The sequence below is a fragment of the Erinaceus europaeus genome, chromosome 9 (assembly GCF_950295315.1).
Source record: "Erinaceus europaeus chromosome 9, mEriEur2.1, whole genome shotgun sequence".
Taxonomy (NCBI): domain Eukaryota; kingdom Metazoa; phylum Chordata; class Mammalia; order Eulipotyphla; family Erinaceidae; genus Erinaceus; species Erinaceus europaeus.
In genome coordinates, this window is record NC_080170.1 from 116454708 (window position 1) to 116470421 (window position 15714).

General features: G+C 39.6%; 1 protein-coding gene across 5 annotated transcripts in view; it reads right to left on the minus strand.

Annotated features, from left to right (window-relative positions):
• GRIK1 (glutamate ionotropic receptor kainate type subunit 1) overlaps nucleotides 1-15714 on the minus strand; it is a 519153-nt gene that overhangs the window by 182264 nt on the left and 321175 nt on the right. For all 5 annotated transcript variants that reach the window (XM_016190588.2, XM_060198591.1, XM_060198592.1 and 2 more), the window contains exon 4: nucleotides 1149-1330. In XM_016190588.2, coding sequence (XP_016046074.2) covers nucleotides 1149-1330 — 182 coding nt within the window. The remainder of the gene's footprint in view (nucleotides 1-1148; nucleotides 1331-15714) is intronic.

Here is a 15714-nt window from a genome sequence, read left to right on the forward strand (position 1 = left end):
TTCTCACAGCTCAGGTCCACACTCCATTACACACTTTAATGAGCTGTATTAAAATTGTCAAATGAAACCTTAAAATAAAGGGCTACCAGTTGTTATTTCTTTACCTTTAAAGTCCCAAAGTAACTGACACTTCTGCAGCATGCTTGTTCTCTTTCTCTGGAGATAATTATCATATCTAAAATTTGTTCATGCAACTGTAGTCTAGAAGTAAGTCACAAATATTCTTGACCCTAAACCTTAACCAGAGAAGCAACATTCCATAACAGAGAAAGTTCCTGATGGGATAATAGAGACTGAGTGAGAATTTCAGGCTCCCTCTCCTTCCCTCTCCCTTTCCTTCTCCCTCTTCCTCTCCCTCCCCCTTCTCCCCTCCTCTTTCTCTCTCAAAAGTCACTTTAGCACCTGTATAATGAACTCTCCATAGCATGTTACTGCACTTAATGTGACAATCAGAAATGCCAAAATTCCCTTGGCAGGGAACATAGGACAAGAGTCACTAGTTGTTGAAGAACCACTAATCTAGTATGTGCTTTGCCATTTTTCAAATCTAATTTTTTTTCTTGGGCATGAAGCCAGTGCTGTTATCTGAAGTGCTCAGAAATTATTTTTTCCATTGCTGTTGATAATATTGCCATCATCATTCATTTATATGTTATTTCATAGTTTATCAAGTGTTTTCTTCCAAGAGACGCATTGGTTATGAATGGATGTCTATTACAGATTCAGTGTCTATTACAGATAAGAAGAGAAAGCTCTCCTGTGACTGTCCCTTGTCCCCTCTTTGCTAAATTTAAACAAGATGTGTTTAGAGGACAAGTCAAGCACTGTGTAGACGAAATTAGGTTCAGCCTGTTCAACTTCATCACCTTGAATGGATGAGACCTTTTCCCTTTCCCTTTTTGCTGCCACTATCTACATCCCTCCAGATAAGCACCTAGGCTGTGGAGCTACACCTATGGACCAACAGGTAGCTTCAGAGAATGTTCTGGAAAACACAATCTTCAACTTCTGCTGAACTGCTGCAGTTTTATCATTCTGCACCAAGTGACAGCAGATTGTATTTCTGAGAAAGAGAAATGAACACACCCATACCCACACCCACACCTACTCCCACTCTTCTACTCTCTCCTCCCCCACTCCCCTCTTACCTGCTTAAGGATTTCAGCAGCTGTTTCATAGGAGCAATCAAATATCACATAGAACTCTTTGCCCTTCTTCATCTCCTTGAGTAGAGGCTTGGCATCTTTATTCCCAGAGGGCAACTGGCGAATTTTGATTTTAATGTTATATCTGGAGGGAGCTTTGATGAGCTCTTGCAGACGAATTAGACCTGGAAAATGACATCCCATCATGCAACAGACTGTTTTGTCAAAGGAATATTTGTTTGTTGCCATTTACAGTCAAACTCTTATCATTCCCAAAATGTATCAAGGGGCCACCTACTGAAAGGTTACATTATTGACTTTCTCATTTCCTATTGCTTTTTTTTTTTTTTCTGAGGTGGAGGAAGCAGTCTTTCCCTTGTGAGTGCACGTATGGCTTGGAAGCACGATTTTCTCAAGTGACTTTTGAATTTATTTAGAATGCAACTGTCCTCTCTGGTATTCATCTTTCTTCTAACAAATCTTAACTGTAAAGCTTCTGTAAGCGAAAAGTTGCTTGCGGTTCAAAGAAATAATTAACACTTGATGAGTTAAAAAAGAAAAATAAACAGGATACCAAATTTCCTAGGATCTGCAAACCACTATATATATATATATATATATATATTGGGGGAAGGGAGACTGGGCAGGGGACACCGGTAAGCACACATAGAGCAAGGACCCGTGTAGGGCATGGGTTCCAGCCCTGGCTCCCCATCTGCAGAGGAGATGCTTCACAAACAGTGAAGCAAGTCGGCAGTTGTCTATCTTTCTTTCTCCCTTTCTATCTCTGCCCCCCCTTCAATTTCTCTCTGTCCTATCCAATAAAACAGGAAAAAAAAAAAAAACAGCCACCCAGAGCAGTGGATTCATAGTGCTGACACTGAGCTCCAGTGATAACTCTGGAGGCAAAAAAGAAAGAAAGGAAGGAAGAGAGAAAGAAAGAAAAGAAAAGAAAAGAAAAGAAAAGAAAAGAAAAGAAAAGAAAAGAAAAGAAAAGAAAAGAAAAGAATTCAAAGCAGGTTTTGACTGAATTTGGAGTAGGGTACCAAAGTAAAAATCTTTGGGTTGAGGGCGAGGGCAGAAGTTCGGCTTCACTGGGGGAGAGGTGGGGGGGGGGGATGAGGGTGGAGGATGGGATGGGACACAGTCTTTTGGTGGTGGGGATGGTGTTTATGTACACTCCTATTAATTTGTAGCCATATAAATATATAAATCACTGTTTAATTAATATGGAGGGGAAGAAAGAAAGAAATCATATATTTTAAATAAAGCATTGCTCAGCTCTGGCTTCTGATACGAAACTTTGAACCTGAGATCTTGGAGTCTCAGGCATGAAAAATATTTGCATAACCACTATACTATTTTCCTGACTAAACCTCTATATAGAAATCAAATGTTTCTGTGGAGGATATTGTCTAGCCGAGAATTAGCTGGATTGCTCTATATAACCCTTCAGATCCTGCCAAAGAAATTATCTATGAATGATCCACTATATTCTATTTTTTAATGTCATTAAATGATAACTCAGAAAATTTTCTTCTATGAACAATAACAGAGTTTTCAGAAATTATGTTAATAAAAGCAAAAAAGAGTTTCTCTAGGGCAGGTGGTGATACACCTGCTTGAATGCAGATTAACACTCTCAGGAACCCAGGTTCAAGGCCCCAGTCTCTACCTAAAAGGGAAGGGGAACTTCGTGGACAGTGAAGCAATATTACACGCATATCTGTATATCTCATTCTCACTCCCTCTTTTTATCTTCCTCCCCTTTCAATGTTTCTCTGTTCTAGCATATAAAAGAGAGAAAAAGAAAAAGAAAGAAAAAATGGCCACAAAGAGCGATTGATTTGTTGCACAGGTACCACATTCCATTGATAATCCTAGTGACAATAAAAAAAAAAAGAATTTCTCTAAAAATTTACCACTGGTAAGTTTAGGAATATATGTAAAACTTAGGAACCAGGAAATAACGCACTGAGTTGAGAGCACACATTGAAAGAACAGGGTTTGAGTCCCCACTCTCCACCTACAAGAAGCTTCATAAACAGTGAAGCAGGTCCACAAATGTTTATTTCTCCCTACCCCCATTTTAATTTTCTGTTACTATCTTTATTTATGTGTTGAATAGAGACAGCCAGAAAATGAGAGGGAAGGGGTGATAGAGAGGGTGAAAGACAGAGAGACACCTGAGGCACTGTAGGTAGGGACCAAGGGCTCAAACCTTGTGCACTGTAACATGTGTACTCAGCCAGGTGGGCCACCACCCAACCCCACCCCCTCATCTCCCTTTCCCCCTCTCAGTGTCCCCCCTCTCAATGTCCCCCCTCTCAGTGTCACCCTTCTCAATGTCTCTCAGTCCTACCAAAAAAAAGGAAACATGTCTGCCAGGAGTAGAGCAGTGGAATCAAGATGCAGGCAATGAACCTCAGCAATGAAATAAATAATAACAATAAAAAACAATGAGCTTGACAGAATGTTTGACCCATCATTCATCTAGACACTCAGCTGTACCATTATTTAAAAGTGTTCTACTTGGACAATACACACAGCAACAGTAAGTCTCCATCTCACTTCCCCTAATGTTAACTGGTGCTTGCTGCACTCCATGAGATTGGCTCTCACTCAAGGACTCCTATCCTATTGAAGAATATTGACTTTATTATTTTTTTATTACACAGCCCTGTGCCTTTAGGACTTGCCAGTTTTGAGTAATCAATGGGAAATAGTAAGGATTTATCAGTACTCAGATGAGAATTGAGGCACTCTCTAAGAGAAACTGTAAAAGCCAGCTCCTTCAGAACTTGGGTGTGTTTCTTTCATTTTCCTATTTTATTAATTTAGTTAAATTCCCCCTGGCTCATAACACTGTTTTTTTTTTTTTTTTTTTTTTTACTAAAATGTTAAATGTATCCTCTCTTTCCATAGATAGATGATTCTGACGGACAGTAAATATATAATTAAGCTACTTTCCAGAGTCAAATGGACAAATGCAATGGGGGGAGGAGTGGAGCTGTTGAACCATGTCAAGATTTAGCCTTCATCAGTAACTTCATTTTTATTTTTCCAGAGAAAAAAAATGAAATGACTGCAATGACAGCCTTCCTGGACTCTTGCCTTTTACAAATCAAGCCATGAGGTTGAAGGCCTCAGGTAGTAACAAAGAGCCACTTGGGCTCTTCCTTCCCAAGTCACTTGTTCTGGGTCACTGATGAAAAATTAACATGAAAGCAGAAGTAGATAGAAGTGGTGAGATAGGGGAGTCGGGCGGTAGCACAGCAGGTTAAGTGTACATGGTGCAAAGCGCAAGGACTGGAGTAAGGATCCCAGTTCGAGCCCCCGGCTCCCCACCTGCAGGGGAATTGCTTCACAGGTGGTGAAGCAGGTCTGCAGGTGTCTATCTTTCTCTCCCCCTCTCTGTCTTCCCCTCCTCTCTCTGTCCTATCCAACAACGATGACATCAATAACTACAACAATAAAAAAACAAGGGCAACAAAAGGGAATAAATAAATAAATATTTTTTTTAAAAAGGCAGAGAAGAATAAGGGGGGGGAGGAAGAAAAAAAGAAGTGGTGAGATAGAAACTCAGAGCAATGTAGTAACTTGCTCAAGGTCAAATGACAGTTGAAGGTATTTAAAAGGAGCCACATGTTCAAAATATAGGTGAGTCCAGTTCTGGATCTTTCCACTTGCCCATCCTGTCTCACAAATAAAAGCTGTTGAAGCCAAAGGAACAACAGCTAGAGCTTGATTGTTTGCGGAGGTGAGAAAAAGCAGACAAGGGACTCATTCTTTCTTCTTTACCTAGGGTTGTTGCGTTTTCCATTTCTTCCTGTGGCTCTCCTGTTTCGTCATTACACATCTCTTTTTGTTTGTTTGGTTGGCTGTTTGGTTGGCTGGTTGTTTTTACTTAAATACAGCCACAAGGAAAATCACTGTGGCCTTAAAGTCAAGTGGGAGAGATGTTTTAAAAGCACAATCCATCCTCTTACAAAGATTACATTCTACACATTAGTGACAGTTAAAGCTGAATGCATTTTCATTTTTTTCTTTTGTTTCTTCCCTGTTTTCTTTTTCATAGAGACAAACAAGGCAGAGAAAGGAGAGACAGAGAGAAACAGAGACCACAGCCCCACAATTTCTTTCAGTGAGGTGGGGCTGGGCTTGCACACATGGAAAAGCTATGCACTATGTGAGCTATTTTGTCAGCTGAATCTCCTCACTTGATATACTCTTTTTTTTTTTTATCACCAGGGTTATTGCTGTGGTTTAATGCCTGCTTGATTCCATCATTTCCAGTGGCTATTTATTTTGATAGAGGGAGAGATATCAAGAGGGGATGAGGAGAGAAGAGAAGAGGAGAGACATCTGCAGCACAGTTCAAAACCACTCCTGAATCTTCTCCTTGCAGGTGGAGATGGGGGCTTGAACACTGGTCCTTGTGGTTGGTAACATGTGTGCTGCACTGGAGGGTCCACCAAAAGGACTGCTCACCTATTAATTTCTATAGAAGATTCCTGGATGCTCATCTGGTCAACCCCATGCTAAAGAGTGATCTGCAGCATGACCATATCTTGCTTCCAGGTCCTCAGAGTCTGTAGCAAGACTTTATCTTATCAATTCTCAGATATGGACAGTACATGCATTCAGGCTGAATTCCATCAATTATGACTTGAGTCTTATTGGACCTAGAGTGACTAACTTAAGGTCTGTGACAAGTAAATGGTAGACTCAATAGACACCTGTGATTGTAAATATAGGTCTCTTTTCACCAAATCTCTGGTCCCTCCTTACTTTTGCTTTATTTTGTCAAGAAGTCTGGGAGTGAACCCATGACCCCATATGTTCCATTCAAGAGTAAAGAATCTCCTTGGCCCAATATTTCATTCTTTACTTTTAGAAAGGCAGGGGAGGAGGGAGAGACAGAAATTGATGACACTATAGTATAACTTCACCATCTCTGGAGCTCTCCCACTGCAACCCAAGCCTCTCCTTCCCATGTGATGCTACAGCTCAAACACAAAGTCTTTTCTATGCAGGTTATTTTCTCTACTGGGTGAGAAATCCCTGATCTCTCACTTGCCTTTTTAAACTGCTGATCAATTAGTGATCTGGCTGAAAGATAATACATAAACAGCTGAATACATATGCTTGCAAAAGATAGGCTGAGTCAGCATAAAAGCCTGCAACCCTTATTTAGTAAATAAAGCCAATAATAAACATGTAGTTAAATCTCTACCGCAACCCCCAATAACAACAACAAAAGTAGCTATGTACTCTCACAAAGGAAAGTTATTTTACTATCAATAGAGGAGGATGGAGAGCAAGCAACTGAGTATGAAAGACCAGTTCCTAACTGGACTCAATTTGTCTTTGGGAAACAGTGACTAGTAAGCCCCTATTTTTCTTATTTTGTCTGCATACAGGTGACCTGGCCTCTGGAAGAAGAAACTCAGCAGATTTAAAGATAACAGATCCTGCCTGTGGGAAGAACAATGAGAAAGAAATGGTGAGGTATGCATTTCTCTTCCTCTTCCTAAAGCATTCTTATAGTAAAAGAAGAAGAAGAAGAAGAAGAAGAAGAAGAAGAAGAAGAAGAAGGAGGAGGAGGAGGAGGAGGAGGAGGAGGAGGAGGAGGAGGAGGAGGAGGAGGAGGAGGAGGAGGAGGAGGAGGGGGAGGAGGAGGAGGGGGAGAGGGAGAGGGAGAGGGAGAGGGAGAAGGAGAAGGACAAAAAGGGAAGAAAAGGACTAAAGGGTCTTTGCTTTCATTAGTGAAGGTGGTAGAAATTACAATTATTCAAAAGGCTCTGAACCAACACAAATCACTTTGCCATAATGAATAGCTAAAAAAAAAAAAAAAAGCTAGCTAAACAAACATTGACTTCAGAGAAAAGAAGTTGATTTAGACACAGCTGCTAACTTTCCTAAAGGTCCTCCTGGACTTTGAAATGGACCTGGAGGGAGTGACCAGGTACTTCTAAAACTGGACCTTGGCTGCAGAGAATGGTGCACCCGGTGTTATTTGTGGAGTATTACTTTGCAACCGAAAAAAGATGGTATTCCAATCTTCTGCATGAAATGGACAGAACTGGAAATGACTATGCTTAATGAAGTCCATTAAGTGGACTTCATTAAGTCCACTTGCAAAAAGACGGGAGCAGGTGAAGCACACGTGGCACAAAGTGCAAGGACCAGCAAGCACAAGGATCCTGGTTCGAGCCCCTCGCTCCCCACCTGCAGGGGAGTCACTTCACGGGTGGTGAAGCAGGTCTGCAGGTGTCTGTCTTTCTCTCCCCCTCTCTGTCTTCCCCTCCTCTCTTGATTTCTCTCTGTCCTATCCAACAACAATGACATCAATAATAACCACAACAATAAAAAAAAACAAGGACAACAAAAGGGAATAAATAAATAAAACAAATTTTAAAAAAGAATGCAAAAAGACAATTACTGGATAGCTTTGCTCAGAGTGGAATATAGGGTATTGAACCATATGAAATAGAAAAGAAAAAAAAAGATTAAAATGTTTCTAAGGGGAAGCAATTACAGAAGCCAGACCTTCCACCTTCTGCAACCCACAATGACCCTGGGTCCATACTCTCAGAGGGATAGAGAATGGGAAAGCTATCAGGGAAGGGGATGGGATATGGAGATTGGGCAGTGGGAATTGTGTGGAGTTGTACCCCTCCTATCCTATGGTTTTGTTAATGTCTCCTTTCTTAAAAATAAATAAATAAATAAGCAATTAAGTGAAAAAAATGTTTCTAAAACAGTGAGAACTATGGCGGTTGTCTTGGGAGAAATCTAAGGGGTGAGGACCATGGAACTTTGGTTGTGAGTATAGTGTGAAATTATATCTCTGTGATTTTTTAAATCATTATTATTAGTAGTAGTATCTCTGTGATCTTATAATCTTGTACGTCATTATTAAATCACGAATAGCAATAGAAAATAATAATTTCAGGGGTGGTGTTAAGACTAGCTCTCTTAGTGGAGAGATTTTAAAAAATAAAAGAAGGATAAACAGATAGCCAAACAAGCAGCTGAAGACAGGTTGCAGTATAACTCTGACCTAGACTCTTAAAAAAAAAAAATTAAAATTCAAAGAAAAAAGCAAAGCATTCTGGGGAAGGAGGGCAAAAGTTTTGGATTCTTGGTACATGAGGGTCTGAATAGATCTAAACTGGGGGTGAGAGTGTTTTGCAGATGCCTGTCATGGGCACATGATCCATTGTGTCCATTTATCAATGTAAACCATTTACCTGCCCCATAAAATTATAAAAGAAAAAAAAAGTCAAGGTCATGAAAGATGAAAGTTTACTGAATTATTTTAGTCCAAAAATGACTAATAATATCCTGACAGCTTAATGCAATACGTGATTGTGACAGAGAAATCAATACAGTTTATCTACATATTTGTATATATACAGACTCTTGTCTAGTGTGTGATCTTTCAAGAGTGTCCAAACAGGGCAATTCTGAACAGTTGCTTAGGTCACCTAACTACTCTGTGCACTCAGAGATGACACAGGAAAATGCTGATTTGCGTGCCTGCCAAGTGACTGTGAGAACAGGTGGAACCTAAGGAGAACGGAGAAAGGGAACAAAAAGAACCTGCTATTTCCAGTAGGTGTTTAAAATTTGTCATGCCTTCTTAAATAATAATCAACTTTGCTATTTACATGGCTCCTTTTTATGAAGTATGCCACTTGCCTTATAAATAGCTCAATAAGCCTCAGAATGTACCTCTGAGGTGGCCGGGTGTCATTGCTGTTTTACAAGAAGGAAAGGGAGGCCCAAAGAGGTTAATTGTTTGGATCGGCCCTGAAAATGAGTCACAGATGCCAGGAATTGGAAGAGACCTTAAAGGTCAACCCCCTACTTGATGTCTGAATACCCTGTATGCAGCTGCTGCTGGAACACCTCTTCATTTGAGAAAGTCTCTACTTTGTATTACAGCCCCATCCGTTTTTGGACCGTTTTGGTTATATTTAATGAGTATTAGTTCAAAAGAGAAGTCCTAGGTTTTCTTGAGTCTTAGTCCAATTCTCTGTTCCTTAAACCACATCAATGGGTTTGACGCCATAAAAATGAATGTAATAAACCACTGGGGCCCAAAGATAAGATCACACATCTTTAAATGTTAATTTCATCTTCATTTGAACTTAGAAACATGCAAAATGGCATTTCACAAATGTGTTGGTATATTAATATACCCGGGTCTCATAGGATTCTTATGGGGATCTACATATCTTTCAGAGGAGAAGAAAAATCAGAGCTGAGACATAGAAATGGAAAGCAAATGAATTAATAACCTGGGGAGATGTAGTACTTTAAAGTGCAGCACACCATCTATAAGATATTTGCAAAGTACATCAAAAAAAAGGCTAGACTTCCCAAGAGAAAAGTTGTGTGCCTTGACCACAAAGCACCTCATGGAAAAGCTAGTCAAAATATTTGAGATGAATTGAAGTTGGTTCCCTTACTATATTTTGATCCTGAATTCTGACCAATGTTAGTGGTAGCTAAAAATAAGATACCCCCTGCAATAACTAAAAATGTTTTTCTGGAAGAATTCTGAAAATGTGATAGGGTTCTGATAAGAGAGAAGACATGCAAATTGATAATCAATGATTTTCCTCCTATCTATCTATCTATCTATCTATCTATCTATCTATCTATCTATCTATCATTTCTCTATTACATATCTATCTATATATTCTATCTATCACCATTATCATTAGTATTAACTATCATCTATCTATATATCTAGCTTGCTATATCCCAGCTATTTCAGGTGGAATTGTGGGAGAGCATGAATCATGAGTAGTCACAACAGAGTGGAGTGAGTTATGATTCCCAAAGATAGAACAATTCACTCTTTCTTTTTTTCACTGTTGTTATTGTTATTACTGGGCCTTCAACCCTCTGGACTAACTTTTGCAGACAGAAAGAGAGCAGAAGGAGAGAGATAAAAGAGAAAGGGAGGCGGGGGGGTAGAGAGAGAGAGAGAGAGATCAGAACACCAAAGCCTCCCACAGTCTGCCATAGTAATCATATGTGGTGTGTCCCAGAGTCCAGTGCATATCAAAATAGGTACCTTCCAAGTTTTCTTTCTGGCCTCTCACTTTTCCTTTTATTTGACACTGATTAGCTTTCATTTTATCTTAGTTTTTAAGCTAATGTATTTTTTTCCCTTCAATTCAAATTTTTTAACTTTTTAAATTATATTTATTTATTGGACAGAGAAAGCCAGAAATCAAGAGGGAAGGAGGCTATAGAGAGGGAGAGAGACAGATAGACACCTGCAGCCCTGCTTCACCACTTGTAAAGCTTTCCCCCTGCAGGTGGGGACTGGGGGCTCGAACCCTGGTCCTTGCACACTGTAATGTGTGTGCTTAACCAGGTGCACCACCATCCAGCCCCTAATTCAAATTTTTTAACCTTGGTCAGGATGTTTGGTTTTGGGTCAAATATTCATTTTGTAGTCTATGGATTATAGGAGGTAATATGATAGTTATAATGAATCTAAGTCCCTGTGTAAGTACACTAATAGGAGCCGTTATTTCATTGATTCACAGCATAATTAAGCATAATGGATGAGTTAATTAGATAAAGCGTTTAAAAACAGTGTGTGGCACACAGTCAGCACTCAAGAAGTTTGTGATTGTCAGTTTTGTGCTGGCTGTTTCTCTTGTGTTTTCTCCCTTGATTGCTCACTGACATTTCACTGTATGCTAATCTCAGTTTAAATTAATTATCATTGTAAAGCTTCGAATCAGTTTCATGTGGGAATTCAGAGCTTTTTGCTTAGAAATCCTATAGATGTGCTATCTGAAGAATGAATTCATTAACACAACCATGGGTGAATAACTTCTTTCTAAGTGTTATGAACCCAGAGGTAGAGGGATCTGGCTGGAACTTATATCTTGCATCGCCTCATCTAGTTCATATTATTTTCCAAAGGTTTTCAGGATTGTATCTCCATTCCACACCACGTTCCTGTGCTCACTTATGTAGAAACTCACATGACAACTGTATACTTATCATCTCCATTTGGACATCGAAGACACCCCAAATTCAAAATTAAAATGCCCATGGATGAACTTGTGAGCTCCTCTTTGCTTCTTCAAACTAGCGGTGGCAACTTCATCCTTGGAATCAGGATGAAAAGCTTAGTTATCCTTCTCTCTTTTCACGCCACTGCCTTGGGGGCATTGTGCCAGCTCAGGAATTCTAACTATTGCCAGAATTTGACAAACCCTTCCTCTTCTATCGCTGTCATCCGTATGTCTCACATTGACTTCTCTAAAAAATACCAGTTTTGACCCTTGCCTTCCTATGTGGCAGTATAGATACAGTGACTAGATACTTTTATTACATTGATTAAAAACAAGAACAGTGACAACACTAATCATGCAAAAAAAAAGTCCTAAAATAAACCATTCATGCCTGACTCAGGAAGAGTTAATACCTAATCAAATTCATCTTTTGTCTCCAAAAAAGAAAAAAAAAAATTTAGGGGCTGAGCGGTGTGATCACTCTAAAATAAGTGAATGTAATATTAAAAAAGTAAAAAAATAAATATTAGATATGCAAATATAAAACATGGCTATGCTTTTGACCCTTCCTCATTTCAAATTAATAGGCAGTACTGACTGGTGCACTGACTTAACTGACAGAGAGTCTGACTTTGATGTCAAAGTTTCTGGTTCAGTCCCCAGCACTGCATTCACTGGAGTGGTGCTCTGGTCTTTTATATTTTCCCCCCAATTTTCTCAACTTTATTTTTTAAATTATTATCCTTATTTATTTACTGCATAGAGAGAGCTAGAAATTAAATGGGGGGGAGACCATGAGGGCAAGAAGCCAAGAGACACCTGAGCCCTACTTCACCTCTCATGAAGCTTCCTCCCTGCAGGTGGCGACTGGGACCTTGAACCCGGGTCCTTATGCATTGTAACATGTGTACTCAACTAGAGCAGCCACTACAGACCCCTGCTCTGGCCTTCTCTTTCTCTCTATCACATGTGGAACTTTTCTACATATAATCAATAAAATAAATATTTAAAATGGGTGCTATAGATAACAATCTTTTAAAATCGATGTGAATATAGGAATTGAATCCTGCACTGGAGGTCCTTGTACTTCCTATAGGTTTTGCTAAAATCTGCTGGGAATTACAGCTGGAAATGGTTTTCCCCTTCCTGCTAAGGGATGTTATATGGTACTCTGTCAGTGCAGGCATGGCCATCCTGCACACTGGTTTCCAAAGCCTCCTCTTAATGCTTTATGCCCCCTTTTACTGTTACTGAACTGTATGCTAGAGTACTATTACAATGTGGATTTTTCTCAGTCCGTCCTCTTGCAATCATTTGTGGATGACCCGAGTCATAAGTGAAACCTGTCCACTTAGTTGGAAGTTAGTCCTTTTTGAGATCTGAGCCTCCCATTACAAATGACCTCCTTCGTTTGTGTAAATAAAGGCTCTTTAGAGCGAACCACATCACATATGCCCATGGTGTCTATGGTTGTTCTCTTGCTACCTCAGCAGAACAGAGTGGTTGTAACTGAGATCCCACGGCCCACAGAACTCAAGCTATGTACTATATGATCCCTTCAGGGAATAAGGAAAATCGACTCATTACTGTTCTACAAGAATGACTGTGGCTTCTTTGCACAGAGACTGACTGAGAAAATCCAGAACTGCTGAATATTCTCCTCCATGCTACATTTGGTGCTCTGCTTCTCAGTTCTTCTTGATGCAGGTGAAGGAACAGAAGCCAGCCTTCCACCAGGGGTCTAATGAAGCAGAGGGGTGGGGGGAGCAGTGGGCAGCGATCTATCATTGAACTAGGGTCACCTCTGAATGCGGAGATCAGCAAGAAGTAGGAGAAGGGTGGGACGAGAGAAGATATGAAGCGAGACAAAACTTCTCTCCCCCCCCAATGTTTCTCTAGGGCTTTTCTACATTTGTCACTTCTAGAGGACAGGCTTCTGCCTGGTAGGATTGACTGGATTGATTTTTGTCCTTAGAGACATACTCCGGGCTCCTATTGACTTCAATGGGAGTAATGGGCCATTTGGTCTCACAGCCATCTGTGCTGGCTTCAGGCTATTTAACAAACTCCTACACAAATCCCAACAAAGTGTTCTTTAATGGATCCATAATTCTGGTGTCAGGGTGGGCACCCAACACACCTTAGTCCTTTTCTTTTCCTTCAGGTTTAGTCATTTTTATCTTTTTTTTTTAATATGGCTTGATAATTACTTTCTACCAAAGCCCTGAGTCAAGCAGTATTAAACCCACTCATAGACAAAAGATGCCTGCTTTTATTGATCTCCGTTGACCTATTTACTCTCTGGATTCCAATTTAATGGTTCAATTGATTACTCATTTACATTTTAATGTCTTTGTGGGCAACATAATTTTAACAGGATTCATTTTTCACTTAATGGCCAACATACAACATCATGTTGGAATTTTAATTTCAGCAAGCATTTATTTAGCAATTGAGAACAGGTAAACTTAGCATAGAGGAATAAGGGGGATTTCAGCTTCTTGGAAAAAAATGATATAAATGATGGTTTGATTGATCTCAAATGCAAAACGGTCCTGGAATTGCTCCCCTAGAATGGGGAAGATAATCAGCACATCAACTTTTGCGAACTCGTCACTAACAGTTTTTACTTTGTCTACATATGATCTATATCCTCTACTTTCAATAGAACTCTTTCTTGAGTTAAACTTACCAGTTTCACTATCACTCATTTATTTATTCATTTAGATGATCTTGCTTTGCTAGAGCTGGTAAAAAAAATAGTGAGAGGAAATTATACTGTGTAGGGCACTACATAATGAGAAATATTATTTTATGACCTCACAGAATTCTCTATTTACTAAGGTAGGCAGCATGGAAGGTTTGTCTGTACTTACTTTTACAATATAATATTCCCTCTGTAAGCTCTTTATGCTATAAAGTTCACTGGATAATATATTTTCTTCCTTTATAGCAAGCAGGTGAAACTCTAAAAAATATGTCAGCCTGTGACTTATCCTTCCCAGTAGGACTGTCTTGAATATATTATTTATAAATTACACATTCAATCATTTACTTTCATTTCTTCCTAAAATAAGGTAGTCCTACAAAAATATATAAGTGCATATTTCCAACTAGAATAGTTGCTTTTAAGATTTACTAAAGACATGGGTCTCTTGGAATATACCTAAAATAGACTTCTTAACTTTTCCCAAAATGGAGACCCCAAATCTCATCTGCTCTATTCTTACCTTTAGTTCCTGATTATTAAACAATTTGTTCTGCTTTATATCTTAATGCTTTTCAGCCACCAAGCCTCAGATGCTACCATGACGCCAACCTGATTTCTCTAGGCAGCCACCCCACCAATGTGTCGTGGAACACCCCCTCTCCAGAGCCCTGGCCCACTAGGGAAAGAGAGAGACAAACTGGGAGTATGGATCGACCTGCCAATGCCCCTGTCGAGTGGAGAAGCAATTGCAGAAGCCCGACTTTCCACCTTCTGCATCCCACAATGACCCTGGCTCAATACTCCCAGAGGGATAAAGAATAGGAAAGCTTCCAATGGAGGGGGTGGAGGGGAGGTGATGGAGAACTCTGATGGTGGGAGTTGTGTGGAATTGTACCCTTCTTATCCAACAGACTTGTCCTTCATTATTAATATATATATATATATATATATATATATATATATTTGCTTTGATCTGACTGTTTTAAAAATTGTGTGCCGAATGGAGTACACTCACTATTCATTCCTCCTGAGGAATAGCATCAATTTCTGAAATGGAAAATGACAATGAAATGCTATAAAAAGCTATAATGATAGCTCACCTGGAGAGGTATCTGTTTTGCCATGAATGAGACCCAGGGTCAACCCTTGAGCCCCACAGCAAGAGGAAAAACTGAAGTGATGCATTCTCTTTATCTTTGTCTGAAAAAGCTGCCATGACACTGTGAAATCCAAGTGCTGACAAAAATAACTGTTAAGATCTGCCTTGCTTTATTAACTTTCATTGATAATTGTATTGGCCTCATTACCAAATGTATAGATTAAAAAAAAAAAGAAGCTAATATCAACCCTTGAAGGAAAAACGGTATCAGAATGTAAATAGTATTATCCCTTCAAACTGTAATTACTAAGCTCGTTCCCACGTAGCAAGTCCTGCATGAGGCAGTGGATTACAAAAATACATAAGATACAAATCCAATTTTTAGGAACTCCTAGTTTCATAAACACATAAATAGATCATTAGAGCATGAAATAAAATGCTATGTTTGATAGTGTTCTTGAGCTCTACAGCGGTGTAAGAAGTAATATTTGGCACAAGGACAGGCATAAGGATCCCAGTTTGAGACCCCAACTCCCCACCTGCAGGGGAGTCACTTCACAGGTGGTGAAGCAGGTCTGTAGGTGTCTGTCTTTCTCTCCCCCTCTCTGTCTTCCCCTCCTCTCTCCAATTTCTCTCTGTCCTATCCAACAACGATGATATCAATAGCAACAACAATAACTACAACAATAAAAAACAACAAGGGCA